Source organism: Erpetoichthys calabaricus, chromosome 13 (assembly GCF_900747795.2).
Source record: "Erpetoichthys calabaricus chromosome 13, fErpCal1.3, whole genome shotgun sequence".
NCBI classification, from domain to species: Eukaryota; Metazoa; Chordata; class Cladistia; order Polypteriformes; family Polypteridae; genus Erpetoichthys; species Erpetoichthys calabaricus.
Window position 1 is genome coordinate 105,630,583 of NC_041406.2, and position 22,798 is coordinate 105,653,380.

Consider the following 22,798-nt stretch of genomic DNA (forward strand, 5'->3'; position numbering starts at 1 on the left):
TTTTAATCTTGCTGTTTAGCTGCCCTTTTTCAGAAGTACATTCATTTAGAAAATTACTTATTTCTGAATGATTTATGATAGAGCTTTTTCAGAAGGTTAATATTGTGACATTCTGAATTAATACTTCATTTGACTATTTGGAATAAAAGGCAAATTTTGACCTTAACAGATCAATATCCACTGATTAGCTTTGTTTTAAAACTTTTGAGTTAAGAGGTACCAGTTACTAAGTTCTCATTTAATCTTGCAGTCATGCTTGAGTGAAATGTTATGTATTCCTTTCTAAAAGAAGGATGCTGTTTTTGCATCTACTATTTACCTAATAGTTTCCATATTGTACAGAAATGTTTTAGATTTACAATTATAGGGAGTAAAGGAAATTATAGATGGATGAGATTATGAAGCAAGTACACCAAGACACCTGTGCTTACACAGAGCCAGTATGTTGCTTAGTTTTTGTCTGTTCTGTTGGGTAAAACTATTATATGTGGATGCTTTTTGATGAATTTAATGAAGTAGGGTTTGCATAATGTCACACAATACCTTCTTATATCTAAACGGACATGTTTCTGTTTGCCAATAGCTAAACTGACAAGCCAATGTGGAATAATATTTCCTATCTGCATATCAATATTAAGTTATATTTAAGTATTTCCTCTAGTATGTTTTTACATTTACTGTATGTAAGTGAATGTTTTCAAAAGTGACCATATGCTATCACTTATTTGATAATTGTTATCAAATGTTGTTTGTAGTTCATCCTTAAAAACATCTTAGATTCAGGGGAAAGCCCGAGCCATGGAAGAAAATTGGTTTGTCTGGAAGTGAAAAGATTTTATTTATCCACTTGGTGCTGTCCATTTGAGATTTTTTTTACCAATAGGTGATGCCAATATGTTCATATTCAGCTTAAGAATGTCTTTAATGTGCTAGGCAGAGCTGAGAGGAGAGCATCTGATTTATGAAGTCTAGTGTCTGCTTGAAATTTTACTAACATGATATTAGATTGTGGTTGTTGGTATGACTTTGTGGTTATAGAAAGCACAGGACAATATATTGTTCACATTATCCATATTATAGCCTAGTAGTTTTTGAAAAGGCTGCCAAGCCAGTAGCCTCTTTAGTGTTAGACCCGAACGTTACTCAGGCTACGAAAACTGTGCTAAAAGCATTAGTCCTGAGTGTCACTCGTGCAACTGTAAAGATGCATCTTGCATTAGTGTTAGAACTGAGAATCATTCAGGCTATAAATGTGCTATCAGTGCTGCCATTCTTTGGAGAAATTATGAAATATATGCGCTTTATCAACAATAAAGACTTCAATGAGAATACCCATCCAGCACCCAAAATGAAGAAAATTTGGGAGATATACTAGGCCAGGGGTAGGCAACGTCGGTCCTGGAGTGCCACAGTATGTGCAGGTTTTTGTTCCAACCCAGTTCCTTAACGAGAACTCAATTATTGCTGATGAAGCACATATTGCTTAAGTGACATTTTAATGCTTCATTTTAGTGGTCTCGCTTGTTAAGGTTCTCCAACCTTAATTGCTTATTTCAATCTTAAACTGCTGCATTCAGTGTTTTAATTGCTCCTTATTAGCAATAAGATGTAAAAGACAAAGCAGCCAGCAGTTCTCCAGCAAGCTTTTTTCCAATTACATCTGTGTGTGTTCATCATGCACTGTTTGATTTAATAAAACACTTAATAGAAAAATGTGACAGACTGAAAATGATCTGTTTTAGGCTTCATATCATTTGGATGATATCTTTGGAAAGGAAAAAAATCTACGATGTAAAAGCCTTACATTGCACAGACTAACAAGCCATAAAATTAAATAAGGTCTGAGACTGGCAATGATTGGTTTCTAATTAAGCAATTGGGTTGGAATGAAAACCTGCACATACTGTGGCACTCCAGGACCGACGTTGCCTACCCCTGTACTAGGCAATTGTAGTGAAATTTCGGAGCGTTTATATTCCAGACTGTGATGTCAGCATCAATGAATGTCTCATAGTTTATAAGAACAGACTGTCATGGATACAGTACATTGCGTCAAAAAGAGCAAGATTTGGCGTAAAGTTTTACAAACTTTGTGAATCTAAAATGGGATACATTTGAAATTCAGTTCTGTAAACAGGGAAAGGGCCAATGTTTGATTCGAAATACAATCAGTATGGTGTTGCTACGTCTTCAGTGCTGACTTTGATAGATGCTGTGCTGGATCAAAGTTACTATGTAACCAAGGACAATTTTTATACTTCACCAGAGCTATTTGACATCTTCCTAATGATTGTGGCATGTCTGAAGACTGGCAGAGCTAAATTACAGTGAGGTACACTAATAGCTTGGCAAAAAGATAAAGTGCTTGCGCTGAAATGGAAGGACAAGAAAGATATTTGTCATCTTAGCACTGTACATAATGCAGCTACAGTCATTGTACAGGCAAAAGGCACCAAACAGGTTTTGAAGCCTTGTGCTGTGGTTGACTACAATAGCATGATGGGCGGCGGATCAAGAATGGAGTTTCTGTCACGTTATGTGTAGGCAACAAAAGAAACACTACAAAATGATATTTTGTCATCTGGTGGAACAGTGCATTTGGAATGCATTCATCTTACACAAGCAAAAAGCTGGCAAAACTGTATCTTATGCCAGCTTGTAGAACAAATCATTGCTGCACATCCACCATCCACACTACCACTAAAGAAGACCCAACACATTGCAGATCAATCCAGAGCATCTTATTGGTAGACATTTTATTAATGATATACCTCCAGCAGAAAAAAACAGAATCCAAATTGTACCTGTGCAGTGTGCTGTTCAAAAAACTGATAAAACCAGAAAGAAAATCCGAAAAGAAACACGCTGTTATTGGCCCAGCTGTGATGTTGGATTGTGTCTTTCACTGTGCTTTAAAATTTACCACACAAAGGACTCGTTTCGAAATTATGTACTGTTTTGGCATTGTTAGTAGTATTAATATTACTGTTATTATTACTTTTGTTATTATTGTTCATTTCATTTCATATTATTTTTATTCATCATTACTATTATTATTTTTATCATTATTATACTTTTCAGATTTAATAAAAATGTAATTTTTCATGGCAAAAAATGCAGTGCTTTTCAAATGTTTTCTTGGAGCAAAATGTTACGCTAAGGATGTTAATGGATGGGTCACATATACTTTACATTATTCATAATGTCATTGGCTAGCTTTGTAACTTGGTGATTTCCCTTAAAAGTCAAGTGCTGTTAATGTGAGGAATCGATTATTTAAATGCCAAAAGCATCAAAACAGAAAACTAGCAACATCATTGTGAAGTAACCCGTAAGTAATTGTTTAATAGTACTGTAATGCATTTTTGAATATTTTCTTTCTTTAATATAATAAATTTTAGTTGCCTTGTAAATTCTGAATACCGAACATCATTAAAATGCAAAGTGATTCTGATTTTATAAATCACTAAAAAGATAATTTGAAAAGCTGATGACTGAAAGACTACCTACGTATGAACAATCCCCTAGTGACATCAGTAGTGTAATGACACTGGAATGAAAGTCGAGCAGCACTTGTACCGTTGGCATATTTCCTGGACATCATATGTCTGAGCTGATGGGAGGCTTCATCTTGCTGTGCTGTTAACCTCATTGTAGTTAACAGAGTCTGACAAATTAATCATCAAATGACACTGATAGCAAGCTCAAGATGGTCCACTTGTTAGATCAAATACTGATGTATTCTGATTTAGGGTTTTTACATTTATTTTGTATTTCTGAATGCTTTTAGTACATGAAACACTTTTAAAGGAGAGCTGAGACTGATTTTAGGAAAGAACTGAAAAATCAGAATTCTTTTGTTTAAAAAACTGGACTATGTAAAATGCTGTATTTGATACTTGGTTTTCTTTATCTTATTTATTGATAAAAACTAAACCTAAATAAAAATCTGCTCATAAAAAGTGATGTTTAAGAAAATGAATGTACTTAATACTCAGATGTAATTTATACAGAAAATGGAATGTAATCCCAAATTAAAGGTTCTACAAATATCCATAGCCAGATAAAGACTCGTAATTTTCAAAACCATCTTAGCTAACTTTTCTTCTGTATGAAATTTGGTTTATCTTGGTTTAGTTGACTATCTATGGCCCATACAAGAGTGAAAAGCAGACTGATTGGAGATGCATGTTTTAAGTAGTCAGTGTAATTGAACAGGAATCCTCCTTGCTTTTGTGGAGCATTAATATCATTTATTAAGCTGTAAGGTCCAGACTGACAAACATGTGGAGCAGAATCCTTCTCAAACCTACTTTAGAGTTCCAATTTAGAGTTGGTCAGTGAACTGCAGGGTCACTCATGGACATGCCCACACTCATACTCGGGTAAGGATCCACACTACTACATTGTCATTAAAAAACGTAGCCTTTAGTCTCCATTTACGTCCACACTACCCAGGCATTTTCAACACCTGAAAACAAAGACTTTTTAAAATGCTCTCCAGAGCTAGAGCTTTTTACTTCTGAAAACTCAGATTCAGCAAAAACTCAGTGTTGTAATTTGGACATTTTTAAACAAAAGCATAATAGTGTGGAAATAGTCTTAGACTAGTTGATCAATTTTAACAGTATGCCTTTAAAAAATGTACACAGTCAAAGGAATAATGTGCATACACCGGTGGTAAACAGGTGAAGGTTTTGAGCCACTGTTACTGTGTTCCTCTGTGAAATTTTGGAGGAACAATTCCTAAAATAAATACATGTAGCTAGTTTATATTGTTTCTCTTGAGGAGAAAATACAGAAGAAACGTTGTATTAAAAGTAATAACTAACATTTATTTTATATACAGTAGTGTCATGCTGTCGTGGACACCTTTCCAAGGCATGTTACAATATACCTAGTACAACTGTTTGTATATATTTAGTAATTATAGCAAATTCACAGGCGTGTAGAGTAAACTGAACAGAGCCACACTATGGGTAGGACATGGACATTGATTTGGCAATCCTCCGTGTCATTATCCAATTCCTAAACTACTACGCTGCACTGACTTAACCAAAATGGTTAATTCATGCAGAAGCTGAAAATGATTTGTTTGTTTTAATGCCATCCTGATGTAAACTGATAAGAATATACAGCATGTGTATGTATGTTAGTATGTCCCAAAAGAGAAATCAACCTTTCCGAATTGATTTCTACCATGAGTTCTGACAAGATTTCGCCAGACTCCAATGCCAAGTAAAGCAGATTCAGTCAAAAGATTCACTGATGTCCGATATGACAGCACCAAGAATAGAGAGTACCAAAACTATGCAAGCACTGTCATTATGTAACCGATTCACTGAGTTCCTGCACAGTTACTTTAATAAAATGTTTTGTTTTGATTCTAATAGAATTAATAAAATGTTAAAATATAATTAATAAATAAATAAAATGTGAATGAGTGTATTAGACAGTTTGTGACTGCGATTGTAATTCAGACCGATTGTAAATGATTCTGCACTGAGAGAATACAGCACCCATGTCAGGTAATGGATCCTGATGTATGCCTAGCTCAGAGTAAGTTGGTTCACCTTTTAGGTAAATTTGTAGGCCTAGCAAGGTACAGTAGGGAGCAAGCACAGAAGATAAAATGGGCCTTTGGCCTCAGTGTCTGCACTTTGGTAGACCTTGAAAATACATTTAGCAAGCTGTAATTGTGAAACAAAGAAAGTTACAGTTGTTAAACTTGTGGATTGTTGGGTACGAACATGTTAATCTGCTAGAGTAAAAAAAAAATATACATTTAAAGTAAATACGAGGGTTGTCTGGGTTCCGCGCGGAATCACTCGAAATAAGTAGCCAAGGATTTTTTTTTTCTATTTTTCTCATGTACTTCGATCCTTTTTAAACTTTTTCCAAGTATTCACCGCCAACATCAATGCACTTTTGGGCTCTTCTGACCCACGTTGCAAAACACTCGCGAAAGGCTGTCTTTGGGAGGTTGTCCAGCTGTTCTTTGACAGCTGCAATCAGTTCTCTCAAGTTTCGAAGTTGTGGCCTCGCAGGGGTTCTGTCACCTTTGGGAAGAGCCAAAAGGCACATGGTGCAAGATCAGGCGAGTAGGGTGGCGGGTTCAAAACGTTGACACCACTGTCTTCAATGAAATGCTTTGTCGCGTTAGCCGTGTGGGCTGGCGCATTGTCATGATGCAAAAAGTGCCTTCGCAAGTTCTTGGACCGGCCTCTAGCCATCGCAGAAAAAATGTCAGGCAGGCACTGAGTGGTGTACCACTCAGAGGTGACAGTTGTCCCCTCCATCAGCGGAATTGATGCGACAATGCCTTCGATGTTGAAAAAGATGGCAAACATGGTGCGTACCACCGAGCAGATTAAACCATCAGAAAAGTCGTAAAAAATCATCACTCGAAAGTCACGCACGCACGGAGTCAGGAGCTTCGCCGCTAGCGCCGGCTGCACACTCTCAGTTCATTTGCTTCTCGTGTTCATTCTGAAGAAAGAGAGGGAGCAAAACATCTGAACAAAAACATGCAACCACTTGAATAATCACTCTACACAGCAGAACAGGTTTCGACAGGCTGACACTCGACAAACGATAAAATTCCGCGCGGAACCCAGACAACCCTCGTACTGCAGTAGAGTGCAATTGAGCCATCTTGGCATGTTGAACAGTGTTGTCTGGGTAATTCCTGAAGCTCTTAAAACTTGTAGAGCTGTTCTGTACAGTGGCTTGAATGTGCAGGCTTCATTTCAGATTGCACATTTGTCTTTTTACTGATCTAAAAAAATATTCCTCTTTTTAAACTGGTACTCTGTAAAAGTTTTGTGGTTTTAATCCTATGACGTATTTTTGTACCTTTAGGATATTTTCATTTTTGGTATCACTTTTGTTTTTTTATTTTTTCACTTTTTTTAATATTTGGCAAGAAATGGTCATTTCTGGAGGGTGGGACTGGATTATTTGTCTGCCTGGGGGTTGCCAACCAGGATCCCGTGCTGTTTTGTCATGTGATGGGTGTGGCAACATGTGATGCTTGAAATTTATTTATTTTTTTTATTATTTGAAATTAAGTGTATATGGTATGTTTCACTTTCCAAGATAACGATTTTACTATACACATAACAAAATGACATATGGGGTTTTTCAGAAAAAAATATTATTCAGTTACTTGGCTCATTGAAAAAACAGTTTTAAGCCTACATTTTGGTGTAAGCAGTTAAACAAACCAGCAGCTGTCTAGCAAGAAGGTGAGAATTTAGTATTCATCATCTGAATCATGACTTTCATTTCCAGTGAAGATGTGCTTTTGCAACAGCCTGTTATTTAGGATATGTGTTATTTAATACAGTTAAAAAATAGAAAAGGTGGCCACTTTGTTCTTTTTGATTCAAATGACTAAATAATCTGAGGGTCTCGAAAATCCGTGGTCTGGCCACACACCTGTATGTTACTATTATAAGAGATAAAGTGGTGATATCTTTGTCAAGTTCTATTAGTGGGAATAACAATGTTGAACATAATCTTCCCGCATTGGTACAGTTTGGGATGTGGACAACATCAGTATTTAATTTTTAGATTGGGAAACAAATTAATGCATCTAGAAAGGCTATAAAATGATGCAATAAAAATGATTGTTTTTTTTAAGAATTTTAAAAATAGAAAATTATGTTAATATTCTTTTAAAAGGAAATGAGAAGTACAGTGAGTGAAAAACAGTGTAATTTTAAAGTTTTGAATTTGAAGTGAAAAAGAGATAAAAATCTTGCTTCACCGCAAACCCAAAGCTTGAGAAAACTGGTTTGCTGGTGGGCATGTTAGGAACAGAAGACTTTAAGGTAAGTCTGTGCTACTAAGCAAACCAAACTTAAGATCAAACTCACAAACAGCTGTTAATAAAGTCAGTTTTCACCAAATTCTGTTATGAATTAACATCCTGGTGCAGATTCATTTTTATTTCAATAATTCTGTGTTTCTAGTACTTTTGTGTGATTTTACAGTATACCTCAGGTACAGAAGGTGTCTGTTTTAAATTCTCTGCCATAGTTACCATTTTCAATTGCTTACACGTAGTACCTCCTCAAATGATCTTGCTTGTTTTCCCACTAGTTAATGTAAAACACACCTTCATGAAATTTCCTTTAATTTTCAGTAATGTTCAACTGACCCCTTAATTTAAATGCACTCAGTGCTGAAGACTTGAGCGGTTCTTTCAAAAACCATTTGTCTGCCGTCTAGCATGGCAGTATTACCTACATTTTGGCTTCCTCACTCTGTCTTTTCCAAGATAGAAAATGAAGACGTACCTTTTCTTTGAGATTTTTTCCAAGAAAGGAGAATGCAATGTTGGATCAAGTTTTTGTATTAATATCTGAAAGAATGAGCTCATTTCCAATCAAGTCTCTGAGGGAGATGATTTTGTAGTTTTGCATTTGGCAGTAAACTGTTGTATATTTTAGAAAGTTGGGCACAATTACAGAACATTTTCTTTAAAAGTACTTGTACTGTATCTTGACCAAATAAAGCTATTTTCAGTGGTGTATTTTAGGCATATGCATACACTTAGTAGGATTCTACCAGCTAAGCATCCACCTCACCCAGTAAATCCATGCTGGACAAGCTTGGTTCTTGATTATTGCTTTTTTTCCAGGTAAACTTATCAGAAGTTAAATCAGGCCTGTTAATGAACACCTACTTTTTTTGGCAGAGTTTTGTTTTACCCTTTTACATAATATTTTATTGTTTTAAGTGTTTGAATTATGCATTGTATGAACAAGACATTAGATTTGCCTCTTGCTCTTGTTAAAATACAGCCAAAGGCTCAAATGAGGCATGAGAGTAATTATTAACCAAATCTATCTTAAATTTTGTATTGCTTTTATGAGTTATGTACATTTGAATGAATTAGCTTACATAATACAGATTCAAAATATTTCACTAATTTATTATGGTTTATTTGACTCATTGATTAATAAATACTCCTTTTATTGAAGTTGATCTGTAATAACTAAGCTTAAAACTGTGACCAAACACTGAATTATTTATACATTAATTTCTAAAAGGCTTATTCAGTTTCTAGTTCAAAGTTAACTGTCCCTGTTCTACATGCAAGGTGAGAACCAACCCCGAACTTGGCGCTATTGTATAGTCATAGTATAAAAGACCTGCTCCAGTAGGAAGGAGAAATATTAAGCTTCACATGTAACAGTAGATTTAAACTTATTCCTTAGTGGTATGTGTAATAATACAGTAGCAGTTGCACGGGGCTGACAAACTGCACATCTGGAAGTGCAAATGTCTGGAGCTATTTTGCCATGTGGTTGAGATGGTTGGTTGATAGTGTGAAGATTGCCAGTTTGTGACTTGCTTTTGATGGGCAGCAAACACTCTACAATGAAACATCAATGAGATGGAGTACTCTAGCTATGCTTTTTAATTAGAAAAGACATTTGAACATGGCAGTGTTGCTGTTCAGTAATTCATAACTTTTATAGTGAGCAAAACAATAGTTAAAATGGGTGCAGTAATTTGTACATGCAGGCTATGGATGTTTGCAAATTAATTCATGCAGCCATTCTGCTTTATGGATTTTTTTCCTTTAACTGAAAGAGATGAATTATGCAGGTTATACACTTATACAGACTATATTCAAGATAATATGGCAATTGTTTTTTCTCATGCCAGTGATTTTTTTTTTTTGAGTTTCTAGTGGTGCTTGTATGAGACATACAGCTCTAATGTCAGAAGAGCATAAACTCTTATTGCCCTCATAAAAAGTTATGTTCTCCTTAAACGTCCTCATAATGAATTTGGATTAGTTTATGATGTAAAGATGACTTTTCTGTTTCTTTTAGCATTCTTTGGAGAATTAACAAACTAATTAATTTATAGATCTTAGGATATGCATACAAGAGATGTTTAGCCCTCATGGTATGTGATTGTCTCCTTATGTTGGGATATTTTTCATTTTTGATAACCTTGCTTTTCCCCCTTTTTCTTTTTGGTTCTGTGTTCAAATGTTTTTGTATTTTTTAAAATTTTGTCCCTGTTTATTTCCCTTTGTTTATAGCCTTCAGGTATCATCTTACTAACCCTACAATTTCCACTGATTGCTTCATCTCTTTGATAAGGCAAAATCTTGCTTCCCCCTGATATTGTTGTTCAGGATATATTTTATGCTTCTTGTGAGTTGTATTCATTTTTTCAGCATTGTTTTTTCAAAGTTAATGCAAAAGAGGAAGAAGTAAAAGTAAGAAGCTAAGTTAGTCCAAGGACTAGATGATACAACCATTGTAACAAATGTGCAGTTGCTACAGCTCAACAAATTCTAAGTATCCAGAGGAAAGGAGCTGTGGAATTCTTACTGGAGTCTTACTGTGCTATTTGAAGTGTATGATCTTCAAGATACGCATGAACATCAGTAGACTGGGATGCAACTGATCATTAGTCATGGGAAGGAGGCTTCTTCCATAGATTCTAGTAGAACTAAGAAGAAAGTGAGGTAGAAAAGGTAAAAGACAGTGTGTTAATTTCAAGTGAGAGCTCTAGGATTCTGTATTCAACACTTGCCACTGATTTCTGTCTGTTTTCACATTTAATCTAGACATTACTACCATAACAGCAGGGCTATCAAATTAGCCAAAAAATAAGGTTTGAATATCAAAATTAAAAATAAGTAAATATTCAGATACATTGGAACCTAAGTGAGTGTTATATGTATGTTTGTATGTACTCTTTCTATACTTTATTATTATAGTAATGATTACAGTGGCGGCCGCAGCAAGAGCATGTACCAACTGCAAAAATAATCTTACCATATGTGTTGGCTGACACAGACCAGGCTCTTTAAAGTTTTGGTTTTGAAGCATTGTAGTAAAAACAAAATCAGAATTATAAGTTGTTTTCCCTTTGCTTTAATAAGAAGGTCTGAGCATCAAACAATAGTTAAAGATCTCATGATTATTAGTGAATCTGAACAGGATCAGATGCAGAATTCTACTTTTAGGGTACTGGAAAAGCATTTTAAAAAATCGCTTTGAGTTCACTTTGGATCAAATAGCAGAGCAGTATGACAGGGGGGTGTAAAAAAAAAAAAAAAAAAAAACTGTCCCAAAGTACGTCGTGAAGGGGTCTGGCTGTAAGTTTTACTAATGAAGATAACAAGTTAACTATTCAAAATTATGAAAAGATTGAGCATGGAAGTGAAGTGCGGAAACAGATATGTAAAATACTGCAGCTTTGCATAGTGTGTGTGAAGTAATTCAATGCCAAAATTAGTGCGAGTAAAACAAGCACCCATTCTTTTATGACCAAATGTCAGCTTTTGTGTTTGATTAAATTATATTCAAATAATGACATTTGATCTGACAGCTTTACATAATAGATACCTGACAGTCCATTCGTAATGATGGTGAAGTTCTAGACAATCAGTATTGTGTGTTATTCACATGTTATTTCCATGAAAGAAATGACACCATGTTTTTGCCAACTGTGGTGCTCACTTTATACCACAGTTTATACCATATATGACAGATATTTGAGACTTTATTTAGGTAATATATGTAATGAAAAGATGTTTTAAATCGTTTATATTTTGTCCATTGGTGGAAGCAGTGAATAAATAATTTTAAAAATCCAGTGTCCCTAGAGGAAGGTACAGAAAAAGTCTTGTTAATCAGTTACCATGACTAAACTTTTATGTGTCTGTCTTTTGATTTGTGCAGAATTCTTGAAGAGGCTTTTGGAGCAATATGTGCGCAAGTTGGAGGTGCCAGTTCGGGTGGTACGCATGGAGCAGAGGTCTGGGTTAATTCGAGCACGTCTCAAAGGGGCCTCACTATCTACAGGACAGGTCATTACTTTCTTGGACGCTCATTGTGAATGTACTGTTGGCTGGCTGGAGCCCCTGCTTGCAAGGATCAAACTGGATAGGTAATTGATATTCAAGTGTGTGTTACAACTTGTGAGTTATGCACTCATTTGATACTATTATTTAGCTAAATGTTTATTACGCATGAGCACTGGAATAGCTGAGTTAAAGTAAAATGTTGTAAAATACTGTAATAAGCACTTCAAAAATAAGTACAACTAAATATAAAAGTAACCCATAGATTATTTTACCTAGGAACTGCTGCCAAAGATCAAGCAATAAATTATACAGAACATTTCAATGTCAAAATCTTAGATTGTTTATCTTACAATTGATTTTTCTTTTGTTATTTTAGGAAGCTGTTATTTTGTAAAATTTGTATTTAGCACCTTTGCAGTCAGCACTTCAGAGCTTTAGGGTTGTGGATTCCATTCTTGGCTTTTATCACTGTCTGTATAAAATGTGTACATTCTGTCCATGTCTACATTGGTTTACTTCCATATACCAACATATTTAAGCTAACTGACTACTCTAAAGTGATTAGTAGTGTTAGTATTATCAAATGTACAAAGTACAGTCAAATTCTTACTCAGATGTTGGAACAATATGTAATATGTGTTTGTTCAGTGAATTGGCATCCTAACCAGAGACAATCCTTGCCTTATGTCCACTGCTATGAGGTTATGCATCACCATGAAATAGATAATGCAGATTAAGAAAATTGTTGGATGGGTTTTAAAACATGGTAAAGATGTGTGGCCACACATTTTAAGATATATCGGGTGCCTTTGCCAGTTGCTAAAAGCAACACACAGAGTTGGCCTTTATTTTTCCTTTGACGATAAACAGAATACATCAACCTCTTCAACTTGCACAAGAGTAGAGCTCAGCTGGCTGTCAAGCAGCTGTGCTTTCACTAATAAGAGATGTCTAGTAGAAGTCTGCTCAAGAAGCAAGAGTAGCCCTAGAGGTTGACTCACTGTCTATTGCATCTCTTCATCTTGATTTTGCAGGGTCCACTGCTTTGTTTTTACTCTTGCTAAATCCAAGAAATAACTTTAAAATACAATATGCATTTGTTTTTATTTCTTAATGATTGATACAGTGGTATGAGTGTGCAATAATTAGGGATACGTCCTTTTTAGGTCAGTTTGTATAGGAATACGACATTCTTTTGACACTGGATGTTCAGACATTTATATATAAATTTGGAACGGGAATCGATTTAAAAAAACTAATTGCATTAATGTATGTAATTCATTGTGATTAATCATGAAGTAATTGAAACTTATAAAAATATATAAATCATGAAGTAAATACACACTGAATCTCAAAATGAATGGAGAATGAACACAAAGGAATTAAAGAATAAAAATTAATGGCATAGTTTAAACTTAAACAATGACCTTAAACCTGAACTTTTAGCAAAATACTACTTGAGCAAGTACAACCTGAATTTGAATGCCTTCCTAAAGGGAAGTTGAAAAGAAGGCCAAATTATTAATAATCAAATTAGCATAGCATATGAGACACAGATGTGTTAAAGTAAAAATTAAACAATTGAAATGACTGTTGATTTTGAATGCACTGCTGAAGACTATATAATTCAAAGAATAAGTATCTCTTAAAGGGACATACATTAAACCTCCATAAATACTATTCTGAGTTATTCATCACCATCAATGACTTGATAATAATACACCACACAACTGTTTTTTCAACTGGTGCGCCATGTAAATAACAGTGTAGTGCTTCTGGATCCAGTCCTGAGACATACACTCTCCTCAGGTAGAGACTTGTCCAAGGAGGACAGGACTTCCTGCAGCAGCTGACATAAAAGCAGCTCCGTGATCGTCCTTTTGCAGACACAGCACTTGGAGAACACTTTAGTAGCCAGAAGACATGTATGGGGCCCACCTGCCTCCATCTATGACTGCATGTTTGCCAGCGTCTCTAGCAGAGTAGAGGGAGAGTAGGCATATGGGTTGACTTTGACCCCAGGCCGCTGAAGTGAGGCAGAGAGAGGACTTCCTGTATGAGTGGGCAAAGAGACAAAGCAGCTGGAAAATACATCCAAAATGTTCACTAACTGCTATGTCTGTGAACAGCAATCTCTGAGCTGCTTTCTTTAACCCCCCCATCCCAAAACTTCTTTGGACAGTTTAGCACATGTATAGATTTAATACTTTTGTGGCTGGTAGAATCATGACGTGCCTTGGAGTTTTTTGGGTTACAAAAAGTGATTCACCACAGAAAGAGGTTAGAAAAACACTGTTCTACCTACACCTTTGCTCATGGCATGCTACAAAAATATCTCTAGCTGCTGTCTCGCTTAAAAACTGACATTGTGCATTACTTAGTTATGTTGCATAAATTAGCAAAGGTACTGCAAACTGGAATCATGGGTAGTATAATCATTACACTTGTATTTTGTAGAATTTCAGCACGGTAAGCTGGCTGGCAGACTGGCAAGTTAAATACAGAGGTACAAGAGACTTCTCTTGGTTTTAGTGCCACTCAAAGATAACTTATTTAGCAATTACTTGATATGACATTGATTTGATCTTCTTACAGAAACATGAAGAGAGAGAGCGAGCTTGACTTTTATATTCAGAACTATTCTTCAGCATTGCACCAGGACTGCCATAACCCCCTTCCTCCCTCTCCACTGCACCCTTGTCAGTATTTATAAATCAAGAAAATGAACACTACTACTGTGTACTGACATGTGGCATATCATTTTGAACCACGTAATATGAAATGTTAAACCTTTAAATGAAAATTGTATTTCAAGTTTTTAAAGGTGGTATGTAAATACAGTACTGGATGTGAATGTTATTCTTTAGGTACACACTTATTTGTATTATTTACATGAAAATGCTGCCCTGACCAAAGCACTGCCTGAGGAGTTGAGTTTGCCTTGTTGCTAGCCCTGGATGTGACAATATTTTTTTAACAGATTAAACAGGCAACATTAATTGCAAAAATTAACATTAACTTTCCTAGGCCTTTTATATATATATATATATATTCACGGCATTCGAAGTCTGTGTCACAATCTGTTAGTGTGGGTGGTTACCTACCAGGTAACGCTTTGTGGTTGGCCAGCAATCTGCTAACATCCGCCACGGTGCCCTCAGTTTGTGAAGAGCAGATCATAGAATGGTTGCAATAGTTTACTGTCAAATAAATGCAAAGAGTACACGACACGTGTTTCGTCCTCATATATATATATCTATTAAGATATTAGCATTATAGAAAATACTTACGCACTGCAAATTCCCTTTTCCTCCTTTATGTAAACAACAAAAATCTGATTTAAAAGCATGTCATTTGTCAAACCCAGTGTGCCGATATGTGAATTTACAGATCACATGCTAAGTAAAAAGAAGTAACTAATATTGTTAATTTATTTTTACATGTGTAAATTGGTCAGTTTAAAAACACCTAATTATTCAGGGTTTAATTGAACATTGGCAACTGTTGTACTAAATGGTATTATGATATTTTAAAATTAAATAAATATAGTTTAGCCTGGTTCTCAAAAATGAGCTTGTGTTCATCTCCTTTGGACTTTTCCTTTTTGTCAAAATAAAAGAAATATTTCCGTTTCACCTTTTTATATTTAATTTTCATGTTTTTGCTTAATATTTTCACTACATGCTGTTTCATATGAAATGCCTGTGTTTTTGGTCTTTTTGGGTTATGCAGGAAGGATATGGAATGAAAAATGTTTATGTGAAGAATAGTGCAGAGCTCTTTAGGTGAACAAGTAAGATTTAAAGCAAAGTACATCAAATTTGTGACTTTCTGAAAAAGCGTATATCCAGTGGCTTACCAAAGTATGTGAAGCTGCTTTACAGCCTAGGTTTTGAATTTTTGAACAGTAACATAGGATTTTAGACAAAATAATGCACCTTACACAGTTCAAGAAATGTTTGAAGAGACAGAATAAAAAAAGAACACCTTTTTCATTGCATCTTTTTCACATTTGTGTATTCGTATGGGATGGGATGAGTGAGTAGAGTGGAGCACACCAATAAAGACGATATTGTACTTTGTATTTCTGCAACAGGAAGGTTTAGAGTTCTTCCAGCAGTCTTACTTTTTTTTTTTGGAAAAGATCAACACTGCGTGTTATCATATATGATTCTATCCTAGATTGGAGATAGCACAAGATGGAGCAATCAAATGCAATGTTTTTTTACGATTTAAGACCTATTAGAATTGTGATTCTGTTATCTTTTTAAATGTTGTTTCTGGTCATTATAGTTTTTTTTGGTTTTTTTTGCAGACATTTTTTGCTGTTTAGGTTTTTCTTTTTTTTTTTTTTTTTTTACTATGAGGAATCCATTTGTTTTAGTTTGGGAAAATGGTTCAAAGGTTTTAACAGAAAATAAGCAGGCAAGAATCAGAGAGGAAAGGTCCAATACTTCAATTGTTTACTTGTTCAAATATAATATCAGTTACATACAATATAATAGCAATATACATGCAGATATAGGAATTGTACTATTGACTTACAGTAATATCAAAAGACCCAGAGCCATCATCCTAGACCAGTAGACTGAGGGAGCCCGCGTGTCAGTCTCGTCAGAGGATCAACTCGTGAGCCTGGTCCAATACCGGGCGGTGTGCACGTTCCCCACGGTTGAGCTTCCGAAGAAACTGAGGGCGGAACCTTCCCTTATATACTAATTGAGTGTCCTTACCCAAAATGGCTTACGTGTAAGCAGTGTATACAGAAGTGATCAGTTTCAGCACACACCCTTCCACGGGACGCAGTATTGTTTTTCTTCTACTTGGCCCTCACTGAGATGGTGCCTAGTATCAGAAGACACACAATAACAAGCGTTGCTTACAATGAAGCCCCTCGAAGTGAAAAACAAGTACATAGACTTGACTGTATTCCCATAACATTCTGAAACTCTTTATGAGAAGCAAGTTTTTGCACATTCTTTCGCTATCATCCCAAACATTCCAATCTTTGTAGCTGGTTTTGCACTGAAGCGACCAACCCCCCCTCTTACTCCTTTATTTCATCCCTTCTCCTGTTACAGAGAAAACCTTTTTTATTACACCATTTTTGCTATCAGTTGTGGGATTTGGTTTTATTTGAATATGCTGATTTATTTTATACAGTAATCCCTCACTTATCGCGGGAGATAGGTTCCAAGGCCGACCGCGATAACTGAATTTCCACAAAGTAGGGACACCATATTTATTTAATTATTTAACGTGTATTTGGACGTTTTTAAAACCTCCCTGTATTGTTTACAACCCACCATTTACTCTATTAATAACAGGGACAACTGCTAAGTAATATGAAATCGGTAGATAAGTTTACACTTACTGTATAGCGAAGTACACGTAGCAGCTTGTAGGCGGTCATGACGTCGTCGACCTTGTTGCAAAGATTCCTAAAGCAGATTCCATCCAGACTACTGCCTTATCACGTCCACTTGCAACTCGTTTTGCTCCCTGGTTAAACGACACTGCGGCCGTAGATCTTATATGCTTTTCCTCCTTTTTAAATAAAAAGAATCGTGGACTCATTGATGCTGTAATGGTGTCCTGCAGCGGTGTAGCTGTTCCCTTCCTTCAACATATCCAAAACTTTTACCTTTTCTGCAATCATTTGCATCTTCTGTTGGTGCTTGGACACGGCCCCTGAAGCAGTAGCACGTTAATGCTGAATGACTGAGATGAGACTTCCTGGTTAATGCAACACTCCGTCGCTGAGCCAATCAGCAGCCCACAGGAACTTAACTGCATGCTCTGATTGGGTAGCTTCCCAGCCATCCGCCAATAACATCTCTTGTATGAAATTAACTGGGCAAACCAACTGAGGAAGCAAGTAAAAAGACCCATTGTCCGCAGAAACCCGCGAAGCAGTGAAAAATCTGCTTTATATATTTAGATATGCTTACATATAAAATCCGCGAAGTCGTGAATCCACGAAAAGTGAACCGCGAAGTAGCAAGGGATTACTGTATTATGATTTTCATTACTAACTTGGTGCCATTTTTTTTTTGTTGTTATGTGCCCATGAGTGCTGCTACTCAAAACATCAGTTCTTCCCAGCATGAATATTGACAGTCATTTCCATGGTAGATAAAGCTGTATTAAAGAAAATAAAAATTCTTGTGTAGTCTAAGCTTAAAAATAAACAATTACTGTAGATTTCTTTGAAGTTCCTGAGTTTTGCTTCATTTTTGATTACTCATAATACTCATCAGGTGCTGGTACTTATCCACATCAGTTAGAGGATCTTGCTGTGTATTATTACAGTTCTGCCCTCTCAGATTTGGTAATGTGCAAACACATGAAGAAAGCAGATAGATAATATTCCTCAAATAACTGCAGTCTTTTCCACTATTAATTTTAATTTCTACCAGTTTTATATTGCAGATGATTGAGGGAAACACTACTGTTTCCACATCAGTGCAGTTCACTGATGTCTTTATAGTAATATAATCTGTATAAAATGTTAAATGAAATTCATACTGGAGGCCTGTTTATTGATATCTCCATTTTAGGAATTATTTTCTACTTGTCTTGACTTCTAAGTTGCTGCTGTTTACATTTTCAGATTGCTGTGTATTATTAAGAGATCAATCTCAAAGAATTGTTTAAGTTGTTACAGTTGTTGTCAGTTCTTTGTTTTCTAGTAAGGTGTCAAAAATTATTTCAATGTTAGGAGTTCTTTCTTCTATTTACATATTTAAGATTGTAAACAGTTCTATTATATGTAACACAATGTTGATACTAACCTGAATTAATGTCAAGGATGTCTGTGTATGCACTCATTTTTTTTTTTTTTTTTGAACCAGTCCCTATGGTGTCCTTATCTTTGCTCAGTGACACTAAACTGCTAATAGTGTATGTTCAACTTTCTGTATATTGAACTGGCATACTATTTGGGGTGAGATCCTATTCTGCTATTTGTTGCAGTTTAGAAATATCTGAAACTTATGCCAACCATTGGTAGGTAGGGTTAAAATTAATTGTGGACTCTCAAAAACAACGAGTATTCTGTTTTTCATTATGTTTAAAAGAAGGCAAATAAGAAGAATTAATTGCATTTAAGTTTTCACATTTGCTTGATGTTAATAAGTTAGTTTATAGGGACGAATAGTGAGTTGATTTGATGCTATTGCACAACAAACTGATGGGCTTGATAATGCCTCTATGAATAAGAAGCAGATTCAAATAGGTATCCTGCTTGCCTGGTTTTGTATATACTGCTTCACTGCCCCAGAGAAAACTTGATAAGGCTCTTTGCATGTCAGATTTAGGCTGTAGAACGAATTTCATTAATATCAACCCCAGGGAGCACTTCCCGTTTATTGACTTGCAACAGCTGTAGCTTGATTTGCTCACAGTGTTGATATTGTAATTACCATTATCACAGCTGATTTTTCTGAATAATTATAATCTATAATAGTCAGGTCTGTAAAGTGAAGCAAGCAGCATGACTTTGCTTTACAAAGCCAGAGTGAATTTCAGCATGGAATCAGTATAGTTAATGGCAAACAGCTATATGCAATGTCTTCCATAGAAAAACGGAATGGAAAGATTACGCATATATGTGCACATCTCACTTGATACCATTCAGAATTAAGCTGGAACAAAGCAAAATGTGCAGCAGTGTTGACTAGCCAACAAACTGGATGCAACTTTAAACTTAATAAACCTAGGGCTGCACGATAACAGAAAAAATTATTATCATGATTATTTTGCTCAAAATTTTTATCACGATTAATAATGACGATTATTCCTTTGGTAAATGAAGTCTGTGACCAAAGCAGTGTAGCCTCGGCCAGTTATTCACAGATGCTGCCCTAATCATATTAGCTGCGTTGTCCGTTGTGATGCACACAAGTCTTTCTTCCACCAAGCCCCAAGCGGACATCGCTTCTTTGAGGCCCACTGCAATAAACTCCGCTGTATGGTCTTGTGGGAAAAACGAAGTTTGCAAAAGCTTGCTTTTCATCTCAAACTCGCTGTCAATAAAATTAACTGTCAAGCTCAAATACGGTTCCGCAGTTCTGCTTGACCATAAGTCGGTCGTGGCAGCAAAATATTCAAGGCTGAGCCTGAGAATTTCTCTTTCTATTTCTTTTCGGCATTTCGCATACAGCGAGGGCAGCACAACATTGGAAAAATGGTTGCGTGAGGGAATGCTATATCTTTTATCAAGTGTTGCGATCATTTTTTTAAACCCCTCACTGCTCACGGTGGTTATTGGACACATATCCTTGGCTATATGGTACGTGATCGCCTCTGTTATTTCCCGGTGTCTTTGCGAGCTAGGCAGATATGATATTGCGTTGAACAATGTCCCTGATATTGTTGTCTGTGTTGTGGATGGCTGGTAATTTTTTGTTGTTGCTGTTTGTGCCTTCAGTCTTCTTGATAGTGTACTTTGTGGTGGCTTTTAAGGTGGTTGATGAGGTTTGTTGTGTTACCTTGGGACGTTTGGACGGAACAGGAGCAAAGTTTGCACAAGACTCGTACCTGATCAACATCACATTCCTCGAAATCGAAATAGTTCCAGACAACTGAGTATGACCCCTTTTTAGGAACTAACAATCGCACTTCTGCACCTTCCTCACATTGCTCCGCCATCATAGGTTTATTCTGACTGACTGTTATTGCTGCTATTGACTTCTACTGCTTCAGAAAGTGCTTGCAATCTAGACGCAGTAACGTCATAGTGACGCAGTCCAATCCATAAACTCAGCCCATAAAAAACAGTTTGGTCTTTATACTGTAAAATCGCGACAATATTTATTAACTGATCGTGGGTCATAAATATCGTTATCATGAGAAAAAAAAGATTAATCGTGCAGCCCTAAATAAACTTATTACATATTTTGTTTGCATGGATCTCTGTTTGTATGTTGTCGTAGGAAACGCTGGTTTATGCAATATGACCCATCCATTAGAAAAGAGCCATCAGCAGATTTTTTTTATCCTATAAAACAGTGATTGAAATAACAATCAAAGTCAGATGTAAAATTATCAGTACTGGCAGAGTTGTTCAGATGTGCGATGAATGGACTTTGGAGGATAAGTTAGTTATTTCTTCACAGAAGACTTGATGATTAATTTGGCAGATAGAATTGTGTTCTAAAGTGAAGTGTTTTGTTTTTTTTGTTGTTGTAAATTTAAAACGTATCTTGTCTGCTCGTGCATCTTAAAACACTTGAACTTACCAAATACATTCAATCTGAGGTAGCAAATTTCTGCATGTCTGCGGCATCCCTAGGATAATGAGTGGAAGCTAGAAATAATTACTTTATCACAGATTCTTTTAACTATTTTTTTAAGGAAAGAATTAGGACTGGGTAAAAATACTGATTTTTCCGATTAATTCTTTTTTTTTTTTGTTTAAACAATTCAATATCAATTCTTAAAGTCTCAAAATCGATCTTGTGAATCTCTATACTGCTCAATTACTATATTTAGATTTTTGCTTATCTTCGTTTTTTGCTTCTGATGGTGCTAATACACCTGTTAATGCTTTCTGTGGAAAAAGCTGCATAAAATGGTGTGTTCTCTTTAACTGAAATGAGCATCTTAAACACTTAAGTTACCACAGGTTCAAACAGTGTGTCGGTAAAGAACAACTGGATAAAAGCTGGAGACAGCTGGTAGCTCCAAGCTTCCATTTAATTCACCTTGTGCCCAAAAAATAACAGACTCTATAGAGGTTTTTATCTGTAAAGATAAGAGACCCTACAATGCTCCTCACCTGGCAAAGCAAGCGAGCAATTGTTGGAATTTCAGAGCAGCCTGCAACACAAATGTGAGCCTGTGCTCAAAGCAGCCTCATGTGAGCGAGTTGACACATTAGAGTTACATCTTCGTTTTTGTTTGTGCAGTTTGTTACTATAAGAGGCTGTGTAGCCCATCTTCTCTTTCAAGTTATATACTGTATTTGTACAAAATTCTTTTTCCTTTAAAAGTTTAATACTGTACTGGTTCTTAACAGCATATACTTTGCATGTGTGGACTTATCTGATAACAATCTGTACATTTCCAATGATCTGACAAAGTACTGTTTTCTACAGAAGGATATGTAGCTAATTTATTAACTACAGTTTCATGAAGGACTTTGATTTTGACGGGTGGAATATTTGACTGATATGTTTATCTCCATTATTATTGCATTATTCAGGAGAAAATGTTTCAAATTTTTGAGAGACACTGCATCTTTAGTGAACACCTTTTAAGCAAGATTCACTTGTTTTCAGCAATAAAGTAAACACAAATTGCCCACAAAATTGTAACATTGAATCAAAATACTTAGAAATTCAATACTTTTAAAGTCTCAGTATATGGGATCAGCAACCAACTATCAATGTAATATCGAATTAGAAGATCTCTGCTGATTTCCAGCCCTAGATTAGATGAACAGGTGCATCAAAATGAGTGGCAAAGGATGACCTGGTGGAAGGTGGTGTCAGGTGATATTAAAAGAATTATTAGGAAAGGCTTATAAACAAGTGGTAATGATAACAAATTTTTCTCAATTAGTTTGGAATCCCTGAAGCCTATGGAAATTATTCGTAATGCCGGGCCACCTTAAATTCCCTTGCACCTCCTCATCAGTGCCTTTGTTGTTCAAATGTGTCCATCAGCACTGGCAGCAAGCAACCTGTTCACCCATGCCCCACCAAGGCTGCTGAAATTGGACACAAAATTCTCACAGCTGAAGTCTGTGTATCTGGGAGTTAGATGTCTGGAACTGTATAGGGTAAATAATATCTTATTTGGAATACATACTTTTCATTTGTGTTCCGTGTCAACAACGATCTGTATAAATGTAGGATGACAGGAAATGTTGAACACATAGCTAAAATAGATTTTCATGTTACAGTAATAATGACAAAATGTTGATGTGGAATGTATAATGTGTGAAGA

General features: G+C 35.8%; 1 protein-coding gene across 1 annotated transcript in view; it reads left to right on the forward strand.

Moving 5' to 3' along the window:
- The window catches only part of galnt1 (UDP-N-acetyl-alpha-D-galactosamine:polypeptide N-acetylgalactosaminyltransferase 1), a 510,424-nt gene that overhangs the window by 398,471 nt on the left and 89,155 nt on the right, over positions 1 to 22,798 (forward strand). The window contains exon 6 of the mRNA XM_028817413.2: positions 11,721 to 11,928. Within this exon, the coding sequence (XP_028673246.1) occupies positions 11,721 to 11,928 (208 nt within the window). The remainder of the gene's footprint in view (positions 1 to 11,720; positions 11,929 to 22,798) is intronic.